General features: G+C 50.6%; 1 protein-coding gene across 1 annotated transcript in view; it reads left to right on the top strand.

Annotated features, from left to right (window-relative positions):
• LOC125537337 overlaps positions 1-18344 on the top strand; it is a 43155-nt gene extending 24811 nt beyond the window's left edge. The window contains 1 exon segment of the mRNA XM_048700645.1: positions 17921-18344. Within this exon segment, the coding sequence (XP_048556602.1) occupies positions 17921-17997 (77 nt within the window). The 3' untranslated portion in view covers positions 17998-18344.
• Positions 18345-19122: the final 778 nt, after the last annotated feature.

Below are 19122 nucleotides of genomic sequence, written 5' to 3'. Positions count from 1 at the left end.
TTCGTTGTTGGTTTTCCAACAACTCCGTTATAATTTTCTTGGAAGGGTGTTTTCCAAGCTCAATTGTTGGCAGAAGTTGTCATTTTCTTCTCAATTCTTTCATTTCCAAACGATCTAGCTTCTATTCTTTCTCCCGGAGGCTTTGTGATGTTGCTCTTTTCAATCATCATCTTGGATTGCGAGGATTGTTTTCTTTTCATGCTTATCAATTTAACCGGAGTGTGTGCCCTCTGCTCAAGTTCTTCATTTTATTAAGCCCTGCATATCTTTCCAACCGGAGTGCTGTTGAATTTCTTCTTCCTTGTTCCTTTTCCTAACGGATTGTTTTCAACTTTGTTCATCTCTGTTGTATTCTTTTCTCGTTATGACTTAACCTTTCCAAGGTTCTTTGGTCTCACTCGTTTGTCAAAGAAGCAACTTAGTTTTATCTCTTCTCTTTCTCTTCCGTTTTTCCCTTCGGTGCCATTCTAGATCTCGAGACGAGATCCTCTCATAGTGGTGGAGTGTTGTAACGCCCCGAGACCGATGTGCCAGGTGTCTTCCAGTTATTCGCTGTCGTTGCCATGTCATTTGCTTGCGTGTTGCATCTGATCATGTCATCATGTGCATTGCATCATCATGTTTTAAAACTTGCATGCGTCCCGACCTCCTCGTTCTCTCCGTTGTCCGTTCTGAGCCCAGACACACTTGCACGTGCCCGCGGCATGTCCGAAATAGCATTTTATAAGTGGCCGAAAAAATGTTCTCGGAATGGGTCGAAAGTTGGCGTGCGGTCTTATTATAGTGTAGATAGACCGCCTGTCAAGTTTCATCGCATTCAGAGTTCGTTTGATAGCCCAACCGTTAAACTATAGCGACAATATAGTCGGTCTAACGTCAGACGTTTTCGGTCTCCGGAAACAGTTGCCGGGCTGCACTCCTCTCCTCTCATCTCAGCCCAACCTCTCTTCACAGCCCACTAGCCCACCTATCTAACCCCCCTCCACTCCGGGTCGTCCAATCGAGATCGAACGGCTCCGGAGCAGACTAAAACCCCCAACCCTAGCTCCTCCTGCTATATATAGCAGCCCCACTTGCCATTTTTGGCCTTCTCCTTCCTCCTCGAAATCCGCACCCCCAATCATCAGCCAGTCACGTCCCACCTCCTCTCCTCTATTTCCACCGCCGGCCACCTCATCCCTGCCACTTGGCGCCATCCTGGTGGCCAGCCGCCACCACGCAGGACGCCCGCAGCCAACGGGAAGCCGCCACGTCGCCTCCCCGCGCCCCACATCGCCCCGCGCCGCCAGGCCCGCTCCAGGCCCGCCCGGGCCCCGATCTGGGCTCTGAGGCCCGCACCGCGCCGCCCCTGCTCCCCGAGCTCCAGATCGGGAGAGGAGATCCCGATCCGAGCTCCTCCGCCGCGTTGCCCCGTCGTCCGCGCTCGCCGGCGACGAGCGCCGCCCATCGCCGGAGACCTCCAAAAAGACAGCCTCGCCGCCCCGCCTCTCTACTTCCTTCTCCTCCCTCCTTCGGCCTCTCCCTCTAAATTCTCCCTCTCTCTCGCAGGTGCCTGCTGCCGCCGCCCAGGGAGCTCGTCGTTGGCCCCGTCTTCGCCAGATCCGGCCAGGATCCACCGGATCCGGGGCCCCGCGACCCGTTCCCGGCCTCTCCAGCTTCGCCGAACCCCGCCGTCACCGGAGTTTTGTCACGCCGCCGCCGTCTTGTTCTTCTGCCCGTGAGGCGGACGGGAGAAGGACGACGCCGACGCTCGCCCCTCTCGCCCGCATGGGCCACCGCACGCCCTGGCCTGGCCCAGCTCCCCGCTCGGTCTCCAAGGCCCAGCTCCTCTTCGCCAGATCCGCCGACCCGCCGCTCTGCTTCCCCTTCGGCCCGTTGGCCCAGTGTGAGAAGCCACCTTTTTCCCTCGCCCTGTGCGCTGCATACTATCCTGCGCCCATGCTCTGTTCCAGATTCGACCCGTTGTGTTTTTTTCCCGGTCCTGCGAATTTTGCTAATTTCCTGAGACTGCAGTTTTACAGAAAAGTCCCCCTGGTTCATGCATTTAATAACTCACTAACCGTGCATCGGATTAAAATGTTTTATATATGAAACTTGCTTAGAATTGTGTCTAGTTTAATAATATGTATTTTCCATCCATGTTTAAAATGTTTAAAATGTTGTTTGTTTTAATTTGCCCCTATGCCATGCTAAAATGATTTAATTCATAACTATTTAACCGTAGCTCCAAACCTAACAAACTTTATATGTAAATGGGGTAGGATTTTGCCTAGTTTATCATGGTGACTTTGTTTTGCATGCCTAACAACTCTAAAATATGGTTTTGGTAAGAACAGGACCTAACCTAATATATGCACATGAGGAGTTTGGAATTGTTGTTTGTTGTTCCCGGCCTCGTTTAAATTGGACTAGATGGGTAGTTTTATTTTGCTTCACCCTCTTGCCATGTTTAACAACATTTAATATTGGTGGGTACATAACTGAGAGAGAACTAAATAATGGATGTGGTGTTCCGTCAATATGCAACCCGTTGCATATTGAGCTCCACTTAATTTGTAGTTTTGGTTGTTGCACTTTGCCATGTCATGCATATTTAAACCGGACATGCATCATACTTGGTTGTGCATCATGCCATGCTTTTGTGTTGGTTGTTTACTATGTTGTTTGCTTCTTTCCGGTGTTGCTTCTTCGGGTTAGTTCCGTTAACGTCGTGTTTGTGAGGATCCGTTCGACCTCGTCCGTTTGTCTTCTTCATCAACTCGTTCTTCTTCCTTGCGGGATCTCAGGCAAGATGATCATACCCTCGAAATCACTTCTATCTTTGCTTGCTTAGTTGCTCGCTCTTTTGCTATGCCTATGCTGCGATACCTACCACTTGCTTATCATGCCTCCCATATTGTTGAACCAAGCCTCAAACCCACCTTGTCCTAGCAAACCGTTGTTTGGCTATGTTACCACTTTGCTCAGCCCCTCTTATAGCGTTGTTAGTTGCAGGTGAAGATTGAAGGTTATTCCTTGTTGGAATATGGAGATGTTGTTCCTTGTTGGAACATGTTTACTTGTTGGGATATCACAATATATCTTATTTAATTAATGCATCTATATACTTGGTAAAAGGTGGAAGGCTCGGCCTTATGCCTGGTGTTTTGTTCCACTCTTGCCGCCCTAGTTTCCGTCATATCGGTGTTATGTTCCCGGATTTTGCGTTCCTTACGCGGTTGGGTTATAATGGGAACCCCTTGACAGTTCGCCTTGAATAAAACTCCTCCAGCAAGGCCCAACATTGGTTTTACCATTTGCCACCTAGCCTTTTTCTTTCCCTTGGGTCGGCCAGCCCAAGGGTCATCTTTATTAAACCCCCGGGCCAGTGCTCCTCTGAGTGTTGGTCCAACCCAGAGCACCGTGCAGGGCCATCCCTTGGCAACTTGGGTTACGTCGGCTCCTGTACGCTTAGCTTATCCGGTGTGCCCTGAGAACGAGATATGTGCAGCTCCTATCGGGATTTGTCGGCACAACGGGTGGTCTTGCTGGACTTGTTTTACCATTGTCGAGGATGTCTTGTAGAACCGGGATACCGAGTCTGATCGGAATGTCTCGGGAGGAGGTCTATTCCTTCGTTGACCGTGAGAGCTTGTCATGGGCTAAGTTGGGACACCCCTGCAGGGATTTGAACTTTCGAAAGCCGTGCCCGCGGTTATGGGCAGATGGGAATTTGTTAATGTCCGGTTGTAGATAACTTGAACCTTAACTTAATTAAAATGAATCAACTGCGTGTGTAACCGTGATGGTCTCTTTCCGGCGGAGTCCGGGAAGTGAACACGATGTTGGAGTTATGCTTGACGTAGGTTGCTATAGGATCACTTCTTGATCATACTTTTATTGACCGTGCTTTGCCTTCTCTTCTCGCTCTCATTTGCGTATGTTTAGCCACCATATATGCTAGTCGCTTGCTGTAGCTCCACCTCATACCTTTACCTTGCCTATAAGCTTAAATAGTCTTGATCGCGAGGGTGCGAGATTGCTGAGTCCCTGTGGCTCACAGATACTTCCAAACCAGCTTGCAGGTGTTGTTGAACCGTGCAGATGACGCAACCAAGCTCACAGAGGAGCTCGATGAAGATCTTGTCCTTTGTGTTGTTTCGTTCTAGTTGATCAGTAGTGGAGCCCAGTTGGGGTCGATCGGGGACCTTGTCGCATTTGGGGTTCTTCTTTTATTTTGGCTCTGTAGTCGGGTCCTGATTGTATTTGGATGATGTAATGCTTTATTCATGTATTTGTGTGAAGTGGCGATTGTAAGCCAACTATCTATCTCTTTCCCTTATGTATAACATGGGTTGTGTGAAGATTACCTCACTTGCGACATTGCTTTCAATGCGGTTATGCCTCTAAGTCATGCTTCGACACGTGGGAGATATAGCCGCATCGAGGGCGTTACAATAAAAGAGTGTAACAGAGCTAGGTTAATAACTACCCATAAGCAGGATAAAGCAACAGACAACCTGGTAAAGCATAAATCTTAAGCATGCATACTAACATGGCAAGGTTGAAATGAAGCAGGTCATCCTAGGACAAGTATAACCAAGGCAATATGCTAGATGATCAAAATCAGGCCATGCAAGGAACATGTATCGCAAACCACTAAAGTACCATAACCCTAGCGCAATAAGGAGGGAGAGAGCATGAGTAAGGCATGATCAAGGAGGGGGTTGTAAGTCTTGCCTGGAATCCACGCTTGGTACATTCGCAAACCTTGCTAGTAGCTCACATCATATCCAGATCCTATCCGTGAAGAAGCAAAACAATACTAGAAAGGGAACAACAAATTCAAGTCTTACTATTACATCAAAGGATCCAACATGTTCATGATATGTGATGCATGACATGGCAAGAATAATATGCAAATGCCGCATGAATCAAGTTAATGGGTTAACATGTAATATATGACTTGTTCATTAACCACGACAATTAAGGATGAAGGTTGTCAAGGGTGCTTAACATGGATGGACACAATAAGGATGGTGAGATGCATAAACTAGGACTACCTGCACACATTTTAAATGAAATGTGGAAATATATGTAAAGCATTCCCCAAATACTCTATAACAAAAGAAAGGTTAATTGTGGAATAAGCCTAATCCCAATTTTACTTGGTGCAAACATGCATGAATATGACATATTCATGGTCTATGTATCATGCTGATCAAAATAGCATGTTTAATCATATCGATATGACCTAGGATGATTTAGTTATTAATTATGCATGTAATTAGTGCAATTTAAATGAAAACAACATGTTAAACAGTTCAAACATGGATGCAAATGGCATATTCATGATCTAGACAATTTTCAGAGCAAGTTTCATATGTAACTTGTCAAATTTGGAGCTACAGATTAAAATATATGAATAATATAAGATTAAATGATTTTCTAGAAATTATAATCCAAATTATAATCCCTAGAATATTTTGCATCACGACAAAGCTAGCCTGTGTGACTGACAGCGGGACCGGGGAAGGCTGACTGTGCAGTGATGTGGTCGTGGGTAAGTTGTGGGTTTCACATCAAAGCCAACCCTAGCCAGGGAGGCTGATGGGCGGGCCATGGGCTCATCTGCCTTAGTCAATAGGTAACTTGGTCGGACGGATCCACGTGCTTGTGGCCTAGGGTCTAACTGAAAAGAACTAAGCCATACTGCATCGAGACGGACCGGCTAATGAGAACCAACCAGCCAAAATAAACCGGCTCGGTTGGACAAAATCGGACTGGGCCCACATGTCATGGACTCGGCCAGGAAAATAAATCGCGGCGACACCCTCTCGCAATCAGCGGGCGTGGCGGTGATGCATGGGGAGGGTGCTCTTGACCACTCTTAGGATTGGAAGGAGGATCTATGTGGTGCGGTCGACGTGGTGCGTCTAGCGGCAGCACAAGCATGAGCTATGGAAGTCGGAGATGCCAGGGGAGACAAGGCCGGTATCACCTAGAGGGTGCCGGTGCAGACAGGGAGGTTGTGGAGGACCAGAGCTACGACAGAGGTAGCCGCCGGAGCGTGGTTTTGCGGAGGAGCTAGGGAAAGTGGTGCTTGCTAGGAACGCGCCAGGAGATGCGCATGGATGTCATGGAGTTGATGGAGGAGTTGGAGAGGGCACAACGACAAAGAGCAATTTGACGACAACGGATGGCGAACGGTGGGGAAGAACTGGTAAACTTCATGCACAAGCCAACACAACCAAAAGGCCGAACTGATGGAAAGGGCTAGGCAATCCACATATACACAAGTCCCAAACAAGTGGTAGGCTAGAGGTGAAACCCATAAGATCTCACGACCAACTCATGGTTCTGGCACATGGATAACAAGCTTCCACGCACCCCTGTCCATAGCTAGTTCATTGGTGATACTCCAACCCTTTAGATCTCTCTTTACGGACTCCTCCCATGTCAAATTCAGTCTACCCCAACCTCTCTTGACATTATCCGCACGGTTTATCCGTTCGCTATGCACTGGAGTTTCTGTAGGCCTGTGGCACAGACCATCTCAGACGATGTTGGAGAAGCTTCTCTTCAATTGGTGCTATCCCAACTCTATCTCGTATATCATCATTCCGGACTCGATCCTTCCTTGTGTGGCCACACATCCATCTCAACATTTGCATCTCCACCGCACTTAACTATTGAACATGTCGCCTTTTAGTTAGCAAACACTTAGCGCCATACAACATTGCGGGTTGAACCGCCGTCCTGTAGAACTTGCCTTTTAGCTTTTGTGGCACTCTCTTGTCACGGAGAATGCCAAAAGCTTGGTGCCACCTCATCCATCCGGCTTTGATGAGATGGTTCACATCTTCATCAATACCCCCATCCTTTTGCAACATTGACCCAAATATCGAAAGGTGTCCTTCTGAGGCACCACCCGCCCATCAAGGCTAACCTCCTCCTCGCGCCTAGTAGTACTGAAACCGCACCTCATGTACTCAGTTTTAGTTCTACTAAGCCTAAAACCTTTCGATTCCAAGGTTTGTCTCCATAACTCTAACTTCCTATTGACCCCCGTCTGGCTATCGTCAACTAGCACCACATCATCCGCAAAGAGCATACACCATGGGCTATCTCCTTGTATATCCCTTGTGACCTCATCCATCACCAAGGCAAAAATATAAGGGCTTAGAGCTGACCCCTGATGCCGTCCTATCTTAATCGATAAGTCATTAGTGTCGACATCACTTGTTTGAACACTTGTCACAACGTTATCATACATGTCCTTGATGAGGGTAATGTACTTTGCTGGGACTTTGTGTTTCTCCAAGGCCCACCACATGACATTCCGCGTATCTTATCATAGGCCTTCTCCAAGTCAATGAACACCATATGCAAGTCCTTTTGCTTCCTGTATCTCTCCATGAGTTGTCGTACCAAAAAAATGGCTCCATGGTCGACCTCCCAGGCATGGAACCAAACTGATTTTTGGTCACGCTTGTCGTTCTTCTTAAGCGGTGCTCAATGACTCTCTCCCATAGCTTCATTGTATGGCTGATCAGCTTAATTCCATGGTAATTAGTACAACTCTGAACATCCCCCTTGTTCTTGAAGATTGGTACTAATATACTTCGTCTCTGTTCTTCTGGCATCTTGTTTGCTCGAAAAATGAGGTTGAAAAGTTTGGTTAGCCATACTATCGCTATGTCCCTGAGGCCTTTCCATACCTCAATGGGGATACAATCAGGGCCCTTGCCTTGCCTCCTTTCATCCTTTTTAAAGCCTCCTTGACCTCGGACTCGTGGATTCTCCGCACAAAACGCCTGCTGGTCTCATCAAAGGAGTCGTCCAGTTCAATGGTAGAACTCTCATTCTCCCCATTAAACAGCTTGTCGAAGTACTCCCACCATCTATGCTTAATCTCCTCGTCCTTCACCAGGAGTTGGTCTACTCCGTCCTTGATGCATTTGAGTTGGCCAACATCCCGCATCTTCCTCTCTCGGATTTTGCCCATCTTATAGATGTCCCTTTCGCCTTCCTTCGTACCTAACTCCAGGTAGAGGTCCTCATACGCCCAACCCCCTGCTTCACTGACAGCTCGCTTTGCGGCCTTCTTCACCATCTTGTACTTCTCTATGTTGTTTGCACTCCTATCCAGGTATAGGTGTCTGAAACAATCTTTCTTCTTCTTAATCGCCTTCTAGACATCATCATTCCACCACCAGGTATCCTTGGCTTCGCCTCTCCTTCCCCTGGACACTCCAAACTCCTCCGAGGCTACCTTACGAATGCAAGTGGCCATCTTCATTGACACATTGTCGGCATTCCCTCCTTCCTCCCAAGGGCCCTCCTTAATCACCCTCTCCTTGAACGCCTGAGCTACCTCCCCCTTGAGCTTCCACCACTTCGTTTTAGCGACTTTGGCACGCTTATCCCGCTGGAAATGAATCCGAAAGCGGAAGTTAGCAACCACCAGCTTATGCTGAGGGACAACACTCTCTCCAGGTATCACCTTACAATCTAGGAACGCACGCCTATCTTCTCTTCTCGAGAGGAGGAAATCAATCTGGCTACTGTTAGCCACTACAAAAAGTCACCAGATGTGATTCTCTCTTTTTAAAGAGGGTGTTAGCTATGATTATGTCGTAGGCTAGAGCAAAGCTTAAGACATATTCTCCTTCTTGATTCCTGATGCCGTAGCCAAAGCCCCCATGCACCCCTTCAAAACATGTGTTAGATGTACCCACGTGGCCATTGAGGTCTCCTCCTATGAAGAGCTTCTCGTCAATCGGTACACTCCTCACCATGTCCTCCAGGCCTTCCCAGAACTCTCTCTTGGTGTTCTCATTGTGGCCTACTTGCGGGGCATAAACACTGATAACATTGAGAACTAAGTCCCCAATTACCAGCTTGACCAGGATAATCCGGTCCCCACGTCTCTTGACGTCTACCACTCCATACTTGAGGCTCTTGTTGATCAAGATGCCTACGCCATTTATGTTTGCAGCCGTTCCCGTGTACCACATCTTGAAGCCGGTATCCTCCACCTCCTTCGCCTTCTATCTCCATTTGGTTTCTTGGACGCAAAGGATATCAACACTGCTGCATCCATTGTTTTTAAGGCGTCCTGCCTTGGACGCTTAGGCTATAAGGCGCCCTGGTAGCGCCTTACAAATATGCCCGCCTTAGGCACTTAGGCGTCGCCTAGGCACTAGAGCGGGTGGTGCTCGCCTTAGGTCGCCTTACCGCCTTAAAAACAATGGCTGCATCAACTAGCTTCAAAAGCTTCCCTGTCAGAGACCCTACGTTCCAGCTACCTAAGCGGATTCTCCTAGGCTCGGCTAGCTTCCTTACCCTTCGCACTCGTCGAGTCAAGCAAAGACCCTTGTTCATTTTCCACTACATCCGGGTGCCGATGTAGCGCACCTCTAAGGATGTGACGACCTCGCTCACTTGCCACCGTATCCAGATCAAGATACGGCACGCCACCCGGGGGGGTGACGGCCCGACCCTTGCCCATTTGACACCACACCGGGGTTCCAATGAGGCACGCCACTGAGAGGGTTACGCCCCAACGAAAATCTTTTGGGTTTCATCTCCATAAGAGTGGCTGACTTTTTACGTTGGCTCGCCAAGCCTATCACAACCCTCCTCCTTTACCCGCGCTTGAGGCCGGCTATGTTGAGACAACATAGGCGGAGTTAGTTGGATCCTCCACACAGAAAAGAAATGGGCCAACTGTACTGTGCACTGCAAAGATTCTTTCCTATTTAAGTAAAAAACAGAAAACAAAAGGAGGGAAAAGAATTATTTGGGGGTCCAAATAATTTCCAAATTGAAAGAAAACTTTATGGTGTCCTCTCTGAATGATTTCCAAGCTCCACTAAAATTTCCAGAAGGTTTGAGCAATGTTTGACAAGAATTTGAATATAAGAGAGAGAAAAGGGCATGGAGGAGATTTGAACTAGAGGTTGGAGTTAGGGGCTTGTACAATTAAACAGTTCGTGTGGCTCACAAATGTCACAAGAAAAACTTGTGCAAAGTGTGGAGAGAGTCTTGGGTTGAAAGATCAGAAGGGAGAAGGGTTTACTTATTTACCATTTAACAAATGGCAAATAAAATATCCAAATTATTTAATTTAATTAATGCAATATGATGCTTATGCAACACTTATGATGCAAAAATAAAATAACAATCAATTTCTATGTGGGGTGCTACCCCGGGCTGTTACAGGCCACTGGTCGCCACTCACCACTACTCTCCTCTGCTGGCTGGGGCAATAACATGCTTGTTCCAGCAATAAGGCAAACAACAAATAATAATCGTGTGCCTGCTTGACATGAATATTATTACATATGATTTTTTTATGCCTTTCAGTATCACTGAGTAACATCAGGGGACTCTAGGAGGTTTGATTTCCGAGGGCCTGTCAATGGTAATAATCGTGTGTTTTGAAATGAAGACATGGTTTTCCTAATTGCCCTTCAGAGTTCATACCGTCCTAATTGATTACCATGTTAAATGTCGGTGTGGTGTATCAAACTTCTACGACTTCATGGATTACAAACTGGGAGTCCCACTTCACAGGGCCGTCGACGAAGTGGGGCCCCCAAATCGTACCAATCATGCACTAATTGCACACAGGATGTCATGCATGATCGATCAAACCGGCTAGTGCTTTATTTCCTTATTTACGCACGGCCCCGAAGTCTCCTTATTATCTCCTTGCATGCATGGGATTCCTTTTATTCATGGAGTAGAAAGATCTTTTTTCTTTCACAGAAGGCAGAACTCCCTACTGCATGCTTCCTTTATTTTTGGATCTGCCCGTTATGCGTGAGAATTGAAGAGGAGCTGAAATCACAAAGCAACATTCATGGGCCTTTTTTAGGGAATCCATTGGCCTTTTTTTACCGTAGACCAACCAGGGGCAAATTAGGGAATCAAACAGGTAGAAATCAAATATACCTAGTTTTTTTATTCCTAATGCACCTAATAATATGAAATGGAGGGGGTATGCATTTTTAAAATTTTAGAACCCTATTTTATACTTGGTGTTCATACCACGTGAATGTGCAACCTCTAGTACTCCAAGGCAATGGAATTCAGGTAGTGCGATTGGATGCTCAGCAACCACACATGCAAATATCATGGAGTGATAATGTCTCAAATGATATATGTGGCGATGAGCGTGCATCGTGCTAAATTATTACCACACCGTAACACAATCCTTTTATATTTCGCACCGGGACCCCAAATTCCTGGAGACGGCCCTGTCACTGCAATACCATGTATCCATGACTTGTTTAATTGTTTTATGTAGCATCACCTAACTACACGACAAAGAAAAAAAAGGGAATTACAAGAACAAAGTCACTCCCTCCTTCCAAAAGACTTCGCTTAGAGGCACAAAGAGTGCTCAAGGAGCGGGTCCAAGATATTGCAGACAGGAGAGGCATCAAACTGAGATTTTGCAATCTCAAAGAATGTGAAAGTCACATACGGTCATTGGACAGTCCTTGTGATAATATCCGAACTGAAATCGGATGGCCGCAAGGGGTTCCATTTGTCCATCCACATGACCTCCCAAACAAGGCAAAGCTTGGGTTTCTGGAAGCTTATGAACCGGGATGGACTGCTTCCCAGCAAGACGAGTTAAGTTTTACTGAAGCATGATAGACGAATTAAGTTGTAACAGTAATTTTGAGGTTGTAGAACCATTTCCACTTTTAGGGCACAACAGTATAAATCGCTTTACTTTATTGATTGGGAAAGAAATATAAGGGATTACAGTTTTACTCTTACATATATATACTCGGGAGTAGGGACAGTAGATTGCTGTTCTGCACAAGATTGTGACCTACCATATTAGCTAAGCTTAGTTACATCTTCTAAGAGCAGCCAGAGAAGAGCTGTTTCTTTCCAGTCCTCGTGCCTGAATGATTTGCACTCAGTTGGTCCTATCATGCCACCATACCGTCCCGTGCCAGATGCATGGATGCATGGCCGCATGCTGGGGCCCACCCCTAGTCGCAAAGCCAAAAGAGGAAAGCGGGGTGGAAAGAAAAAGCACGCCAGGATTCAGGCTGCGCTGGCCAAAGCTGCAGCTGCAGCGGATCCCAGGCCGACCGGGTCGCCCACCCTAGCGGTGGTGCTTGCCACTGGCAACAGCCAATTGGCGCCCGCCCACACTCCTCCTGCAGCCGGGCCCATAACGATCCAGTCTTCCGCGTCGCCGTGTGCGCAGGGAGATAGCCAAACTGGCGATGGACCCACTACGGCCAATGCTTGCGCGCTTCGGGATCCGGACAACTTATCCTCTACCAGTGAGGTCCCGGACTCGCTCCCTGTGGCTCCCGAGGCTGATCCGCTGTCGGGATCGCTTTGCCCTCGTCAGCTCTTGTGGCCAATGAAGTACCTGCTGCTTTGCATGCCGGCCCCGCCACTTTGCAGGTCGGCCCCTTCACTGCGACGCGTGATGCTGCGCCCTCGTCCGCCCCTGTGGCCCTGGCTGAGCTGCATGCCAGCCCCTCCTCGGCTACGGGGGACGCGGGTCGTGTGGTTCCATTCATCGCGCCTTCGCCCCCTCCTGCCGCTGCCATCGGGGACGCTGACTTGGGCTGCCCCTCCCCCGCGGCCCAGGAACCCAGACGCATATTGCAAAGGCCCACACCTCCTAATGCCCATGCCAGTAGGCCTGCTTCCCCAAGCCCGTCAACGCTGCAATCCACCCCTGTGTCCCATGCGCCTCACATGCGCAGCGCAGGGCGTTTTGCCATGCCACCAATCACTCTGCGACGAACCAGACAGCCGGCCCCTGTCAGCTCCTGGACCCTTGGAGATTTCCTCGCCGCGGCAACAAAGCAGACTTGCTCTGCCCTCCCCAACCCTGTGCGCAAACGACGCCGGCAGCCCCTGAACTTCTCGCCGCGCCGCGGACGATCTGCCACCGTGCGAAGGCCAAGCCCGGCGTGCCGCCCACCGCTGAGCGCCGTGCGCAGGTCCAAATACTACGCACCCTTGGCATCATCGGCACCGATCAAGTGATCTCCGCCGAGGCCATGAAGGCATACGATGGGGTCTTTGCTGCGCCCCTCTCTCATGCCGTGTTGACGGCCATTGCCGCGCTTGTTGGCCGCGTGCTACCCGCTGACCCGTCCACGACGCCTATCACCATGGTGATCTCGGGCAGCCCGATCGAGGCCTAGCCGCGCCGATGCGCGCCCATTCGCCGACCTCTGCCAAAATGGATCACGGCCTCAAAATCATCAATTGGAACGTTCGCGGCCTCAACGCCCGTGCCAGACGTACGGCAGTACGCTCGCTTGTTGTAACTTCCAGTGCTTCGATCGCTTGCTTCCAAGAGACTAAAATGGAATTCATCTACTCGTCGACTGTCCTTGAGACGTTGGGATCTGAGTTTGATGAATATGTTTATCTCCCGGCGACCGGCACCCGTGGCGGGATCCTGTTGGCGTGGAAGAGCCGAGACGTGACGATCACGGACCCGATGTTCAGCACCAACACCATTTCTGCCCGGGTTACGACCCCTGGTAGCACAAGCGTGCCGTGGTGGCTCACTATCGTCTATGGCCCCCAGGACAACAATGCCAAGATCGCTTTTCTACAGGAGAAACGCGATGTCCGCGACGCCTGCCCCGGTCCATGGCTCATCTGCGGAGACTTCAATATGATCTACCGTAGACCTGGCCATGGGCAGCCTGACTCGGCCGGCCCGGCCTGACGCTACTCCTGGGCCAGGCTCGGGCCTAGATTTTGAGCCTGGTGGCCTGGCCGGGCCGGGCCCAGGCCCGTCATCTTTGCAGTTTTCTAAAGGGGGCCGGCCCGAGGCCCGATGGGCTTTTGCATGTTCGGGCCGGGCTTGGGCCCAAAAACTAGGCCCGATGGCCGGGCTTGGCCGGGCTCGGGCCCAGGTTTTTTGGCTCGGGCTTGGCTAGGCCCGGCCCAAAGCCCGGCCCGGCCTAAGGTTTGGCCAGGTATAATCTACCGTAGACCTGGCCATGGGCAGCCCGGCCCGGCCGGCCCGGCCCGCCGCTGCTCCCGGGACGGGTTCGGGCCTATATTTTGAGCCCGGTGGCCTGGCCGGGCCGGGCCTGGGCCCGTCATTTTTGCAGTTTTCTGAAGGGGCCCGGCCCGAGGCCCGAGGTCCGGCGGGCTTTTGCATGTTCGGGCCAGGCTTGGGCCCAAAAACTAGGCCCGATGGCCGGGCCGGGCCGAGCTCGGGCCCAGGTTTTTTGGCTCGGGCTTGGCTAGGCCCGGCCCGAAGCCCGGCCCGAGGTTTGGCCAGGCATAATCTACCGTGACGAGGACAAGAGCAACGGCAATATCAATCGGAGAATGATGGGGCGGTTCCGACGCGTCCTCAATGACCTCGCGCTCAAGGAGATTTACCTCAGCGGCCGGCGCTATACATGGTCCAATGAGCAGAGCCCGCCCACCTTGGTCCATCTCGATAGGGTGCTGTGCTCCACGGACTGGGATGAGCTACACGGCAAATGCCACCTGCGTTGCCTGGCCTCGGTCGTCTTGGATCACTCCCCCTTCTTTCTCGATTGCTCGCCTCTCCCATCAGCGCATCGACGATTCCACTTCGAGGAGTACTGGACTCGCCTCGCCGGTTTCCCGGAGATCGTGGCGACCTCGTGGCATTCGGTGGATGACGCTGATCCGTTCTGGCGTTTCATGCGGCGCATGCAGGCCACAGCATGTAAGCTCACCAGCTGGAGCGCGCGTTCCGTTGGCAACGTGCGAGACCAGCTTGCGATCTCTCGTGAGCTGCTGCTCCGCTTCGACGCCGCACAAGAACAGCGTGCCCTATCACCGCATGAAGACTGGTTGCGTCGTCAGATCAAGCTCTCCTACCTTGCCCTTGCTTCCCTTGAGCAGACGATCGCCCGGCAGCGCGCACGCATTGCACCTCTCAAAGATGGCGACGCGAACACTACGTTGTACCATCGCCAGTGCACGTACCGCAAGCAGAAGAACTGGATCCATGGCATCTCTGTCGACGGCGCCATGCTCACTGATCCTAGCGACATGGCCGCGGCCACTTTTGAGCACTTTGATAGCCGGATTGGGACGGACACGCCGCGTGACTGCACCATTGACCTGTCGCAGTTCATTGAGCACTCAAACCTGGAGGACCTCGACGCGCCATTCAGCGAAGATGAGATTTGGCAAGCCATCAAAAGCTTGCCGTCTCGCAAGGCGCCCGGCCCTGACGGCTTCACCGCGGACTTCCTCCGCTCCTGCTGGCCGGTCATCAAGCACGACCTCCGATGCGTCTTTGACCAGGTTTACGCGCTGCGTGGACGAGGGTTTAGCTGCCTTAACCAGGCGCTAATTACGCTCCTCCCCAAGCGCGTCGATGCCAATGGCCTGGGGGATTATAGGCCCATAAGCCTAATTCACATTGTCGCCAAGGTCCTGGCCAAGCTGCTTTCGCTCCGCCTGGCTCCCAAGCTCAACAACCTTGTCAGCAACGTCCAGAACGCGTGCATCCCCGGGCGAAGTCTTCACGACAACTTCATCCTAGTGCGTCAATCCGCGCGGCTATTGCATCAGCTTGGTGCCCCTCGCGTGCTTCTGAAGCTTGACTTGGCGCGGGCTTTCGACTCCGTCTCGCGGCCTTTCCTGTTTGAGGTGCTGCGATGCCATGGCTTCGGCAACCGCTTCCTTGATTGGATCGCCCTTCTCCTGTCGTCGGCCAGTACCAAGGTCCTCCTCAACGGCAACCCCGGACCAGCGATTTGGCACCGCTGTGGACTGCGCCAAGGTGATCCAGTTTCCCCGCAGCTCTTTGTCCTTGCTGTCGATACGTTGGGCAGGCTCTTCCATCGCGCGGTCGAGCTCCGGGTCATGCAGCAGCTCCACCCGCGCCGCACCATTCCTACCATATCCCTCTACGCCGACGACGTAATTCTCCCGTGCCACCCCTCGCCGGATGATATTGCATCGGTGAAGGAGATCTTGCAGCTCTTTGGGCGCGCCTCCAGCCTGCACGTGAACTTCCTGAAGAGCGCTGCGGCCCTCATCCGCTGCGACACCGTGGACGCTGCTCATGTTGTCGCGCACCTGGGATGCCCCATCGTCGAATTCCCGCTCACTTACTTAGGCATCCCGCTCACGCTGCGTCGCCCCACTGCTGCCCAGCTCCAACCCGTCGTTGATAAGGTCGCTGGGAAGCTACCCTTCTGGAAGGCTTGGCTCATGAACAAAGTCGGCCGCCTTGCCTTCGTCAAGGCTGTCTTGAGCGCGATCCCCATACATCAGCTCCTTGTTCTTGCGCCGCCAAAGAAGACCATCAAACTCTTGGAGAAGATTGAAAGAGGATTCCTTTGGGCTGGCCGCGCCAAGGCCAATGGTGGCAATTGCCACGTCAACTGGCGGCATGTCTGTCAGCCTATCCAGTTCGGTGGCCTCGGCGTTCACGACCTCGAGCGCACCGGCCTCGCCCTTCGCATGCGGTGGCAATGGCTCAGCCGAGTCGATGATAGCAGGGCCTGGAGCGGCCTTGACTTGCAATTCGCGCCCGAGGAGCGCGCGCTCTTCTTCGCCTCCACTACCATGACTATTGGCAATGGCCAACACACCCTGTTCTGGGAGGACAGATGGATCAATGGGCGTGCGATCCGTGAGATCACGCCTCGCCTTTATGCTCTCATCCCCAAACGGCGTCGCAAGTCCAGAACTGTGGCGGACGGCCTTCATGCGAACCAATGGGCCACGGACATCCATGGCATGATTGGCATCCTGGAGATTGGAGAATACCTATGCCTCTGGCACATGCTTGCCGAAACTGCCCCCAGCGACGCATCAGACTGCATTCGCTGGAAGTGGACCGCGAACGGCGAGTACTCCGCCAAGTCCGCATACCTTGCCACTTTTCATGGCTCCACCAGATGCCAGGCTTGGAAGCTTACTTGGAAGTGCTGGGCACCGCCTCGGGTGCGCTTCTTCCACTGGCTTGCCAACCTCGACCGGTGCTGGACGGCCGACTGCCTAGCGCGACGCAACCTGCCGCGCCCACAGCGTTGCCCACTTTGCGATCAGGCTCCGGAGACGATTCATCATCTTCTCCTGGAGTACCCTTTCAGCCGCGAAGTGTGGCATGAGATCCTTTCATGGCTACGCCTCTCCTGCCCGCTGCCCAATGATGATGCCACTCTCCACGACTGGTGGCGCTCTGCAAGACATGACACCCCTAAACCTATGCACAAGGGACTGGCCTCTGCTGCCTTGCTCGTCCCTTGGATGATTTGGAAGCACCGCAATGGATGCGTGTTTGAGGGCGCACCACCGTCGGTTACCTCCCTGACTGCTAGGATTAAGGAAGAGGCCGCACTCTGGGCCATCTTGCCATAGACCTGGGATGTCCACTAGTGTGCCTGTACTCACCTTGTAAATCTGCCTCCTAGGAGGATTGTACCAAACCCCTTCTTTCCAATACAATGAAACGGAAAAGTCTTTTGCGTTTTCTCGAAAAAAGGTAAAATCAGTAATCTGTACCGACTTCACCACTGGTGTCCAAAACCTAGCCTGTAGTACCTACCACGAAAACATGTACTTGGACAGCACCCAAGTCTGGTGAGATATGCATTATGGATGGAGTCATAGGAACATGTGCATACTGCTGCATAAGATATGACAATTTTGCAGATTGTTGACTGTAGATTGTTCAAACCCAAGTTGTTTTGTTACGTACCTGTTTCACTGTTATCAGCACCATAGTGCGTTGGGCTTTCCCTAGATTTCAGCATAACCAAATAGGAGTTTGTTTTGTTGAACGACACTTTCTTTCTTTCTTGCGGGGGTTGAACAACTTTAAAGGGGCACTTTTTTTCACACTCAACCTACCAATATGAATTTACTAGTAATTTCTATGCCATATACTAACATAGCCGCATCTGGATTCTTTGTTCTGCAGGAGCCAATCTCTGTAAATCTATATGTGCTACCAACCCTGGATACTTTTTGACTTGCCAAGGTTGGCCAGTAGTCTGATGATCTCGCCACATGTTTGAGGAGCTGATCATGTACTGACACCCAGACACCGTTGACATATATACCCGTAGTGTTCAGCTCGTGTAGTTAGAAACTACCTTGTGAACTGTAGATGGTAAATGGTTGCTGCTTCATGGCCCTACTTCACCGTGCGGTCGTGTTGCAGATATGGCGGCAAACTTGGAGATCTTGGGCTTCTAGCTGTGTGATGAAACTCTTCATTTGGTTGGCCATCTAGGAGCCTGGACCTTGTAGCGAGGAGACCATGCAGCACCTTCCGAGCGGCCAAATCTGGTATGAGGAACTGTTCGACAAGTTTTATTGAGTCGACTGACAAGGCCTTCAATGTAGACTGATGCCTTGGTGATGCTTGTCACGGTTTGGGGGATTCAGAAGCAGCAGTACCGTTGAATCTTTACCAGCGATCGCCGCCTGAATGTACGTTGATGATGCTTGCAATTAAGTTCGTTCTAACAGTGCATCCAAGTGCAAAAGCTTTTGCCATTTCTTGAGAAAGAAACAAAAGTGTAGTTCTTGTCATTGGCTGCCAACTTGTCATGATTTCTTGTTCACTTTTTACTTGAACTAGATGACCCGTTGCGCCAATGGCGCAAAGGCCGAGTGTAAGATAATTATTGTGAGAGCATGCATTAATATATTGTTGTTTAAAAAGAATAGCTCATATACTATATGCAGTAAGCACATAAGATTGGAAATGATGCACTAAGTCATGTAGGAAAGGGCTCTTGTGATCTGTTTAGATTCGATACACAATTATGCAGAGGCCTTTGGATGTGCACTTGAAGGCGAAAGCATATATTTCTTTTATCATGGTTGTTTCAAAAGCACACCACACAGTAGTTTAAGCAGAAAATAACCGATAGCTAAATGCACATGATGGTCTTAGGGGTTTACATAAGATCCAAAAGGACAATAAACATAGAAGTCTTGATAGACATCTATACTAATACTGAGTTATATAACAAGGGGCTCTTGCAACTTGCTTATATTGGGTAGATGATCAAGCGCACTCCTTTGGAAGTGCATTTGAAGGCGAAAGCATATGCTTACCCTTTGTTCATGCTAGATGACCCGTTGCAACGATGACGCAAAGGGCGAGAGCAA

This window comes from Triticum urartu, chromosome 2, assembly GCF_003073215.2.
Source record: "Triticum urartu cultivar G1812 chromosome 2, Tu2.1, whole genome shotgun sequence".
Classification (NCBI taxonomy): Eukaryota; Viridiplantae; Streptophyta; class Magnoliopsida; order Poales; family Poaceae; genus Triticum; species Triticum urartu.
Note: the sequence above shows the minus strand (reverse complement) of the source record. Positions and strands in the feature narration are given on the sequence as shown.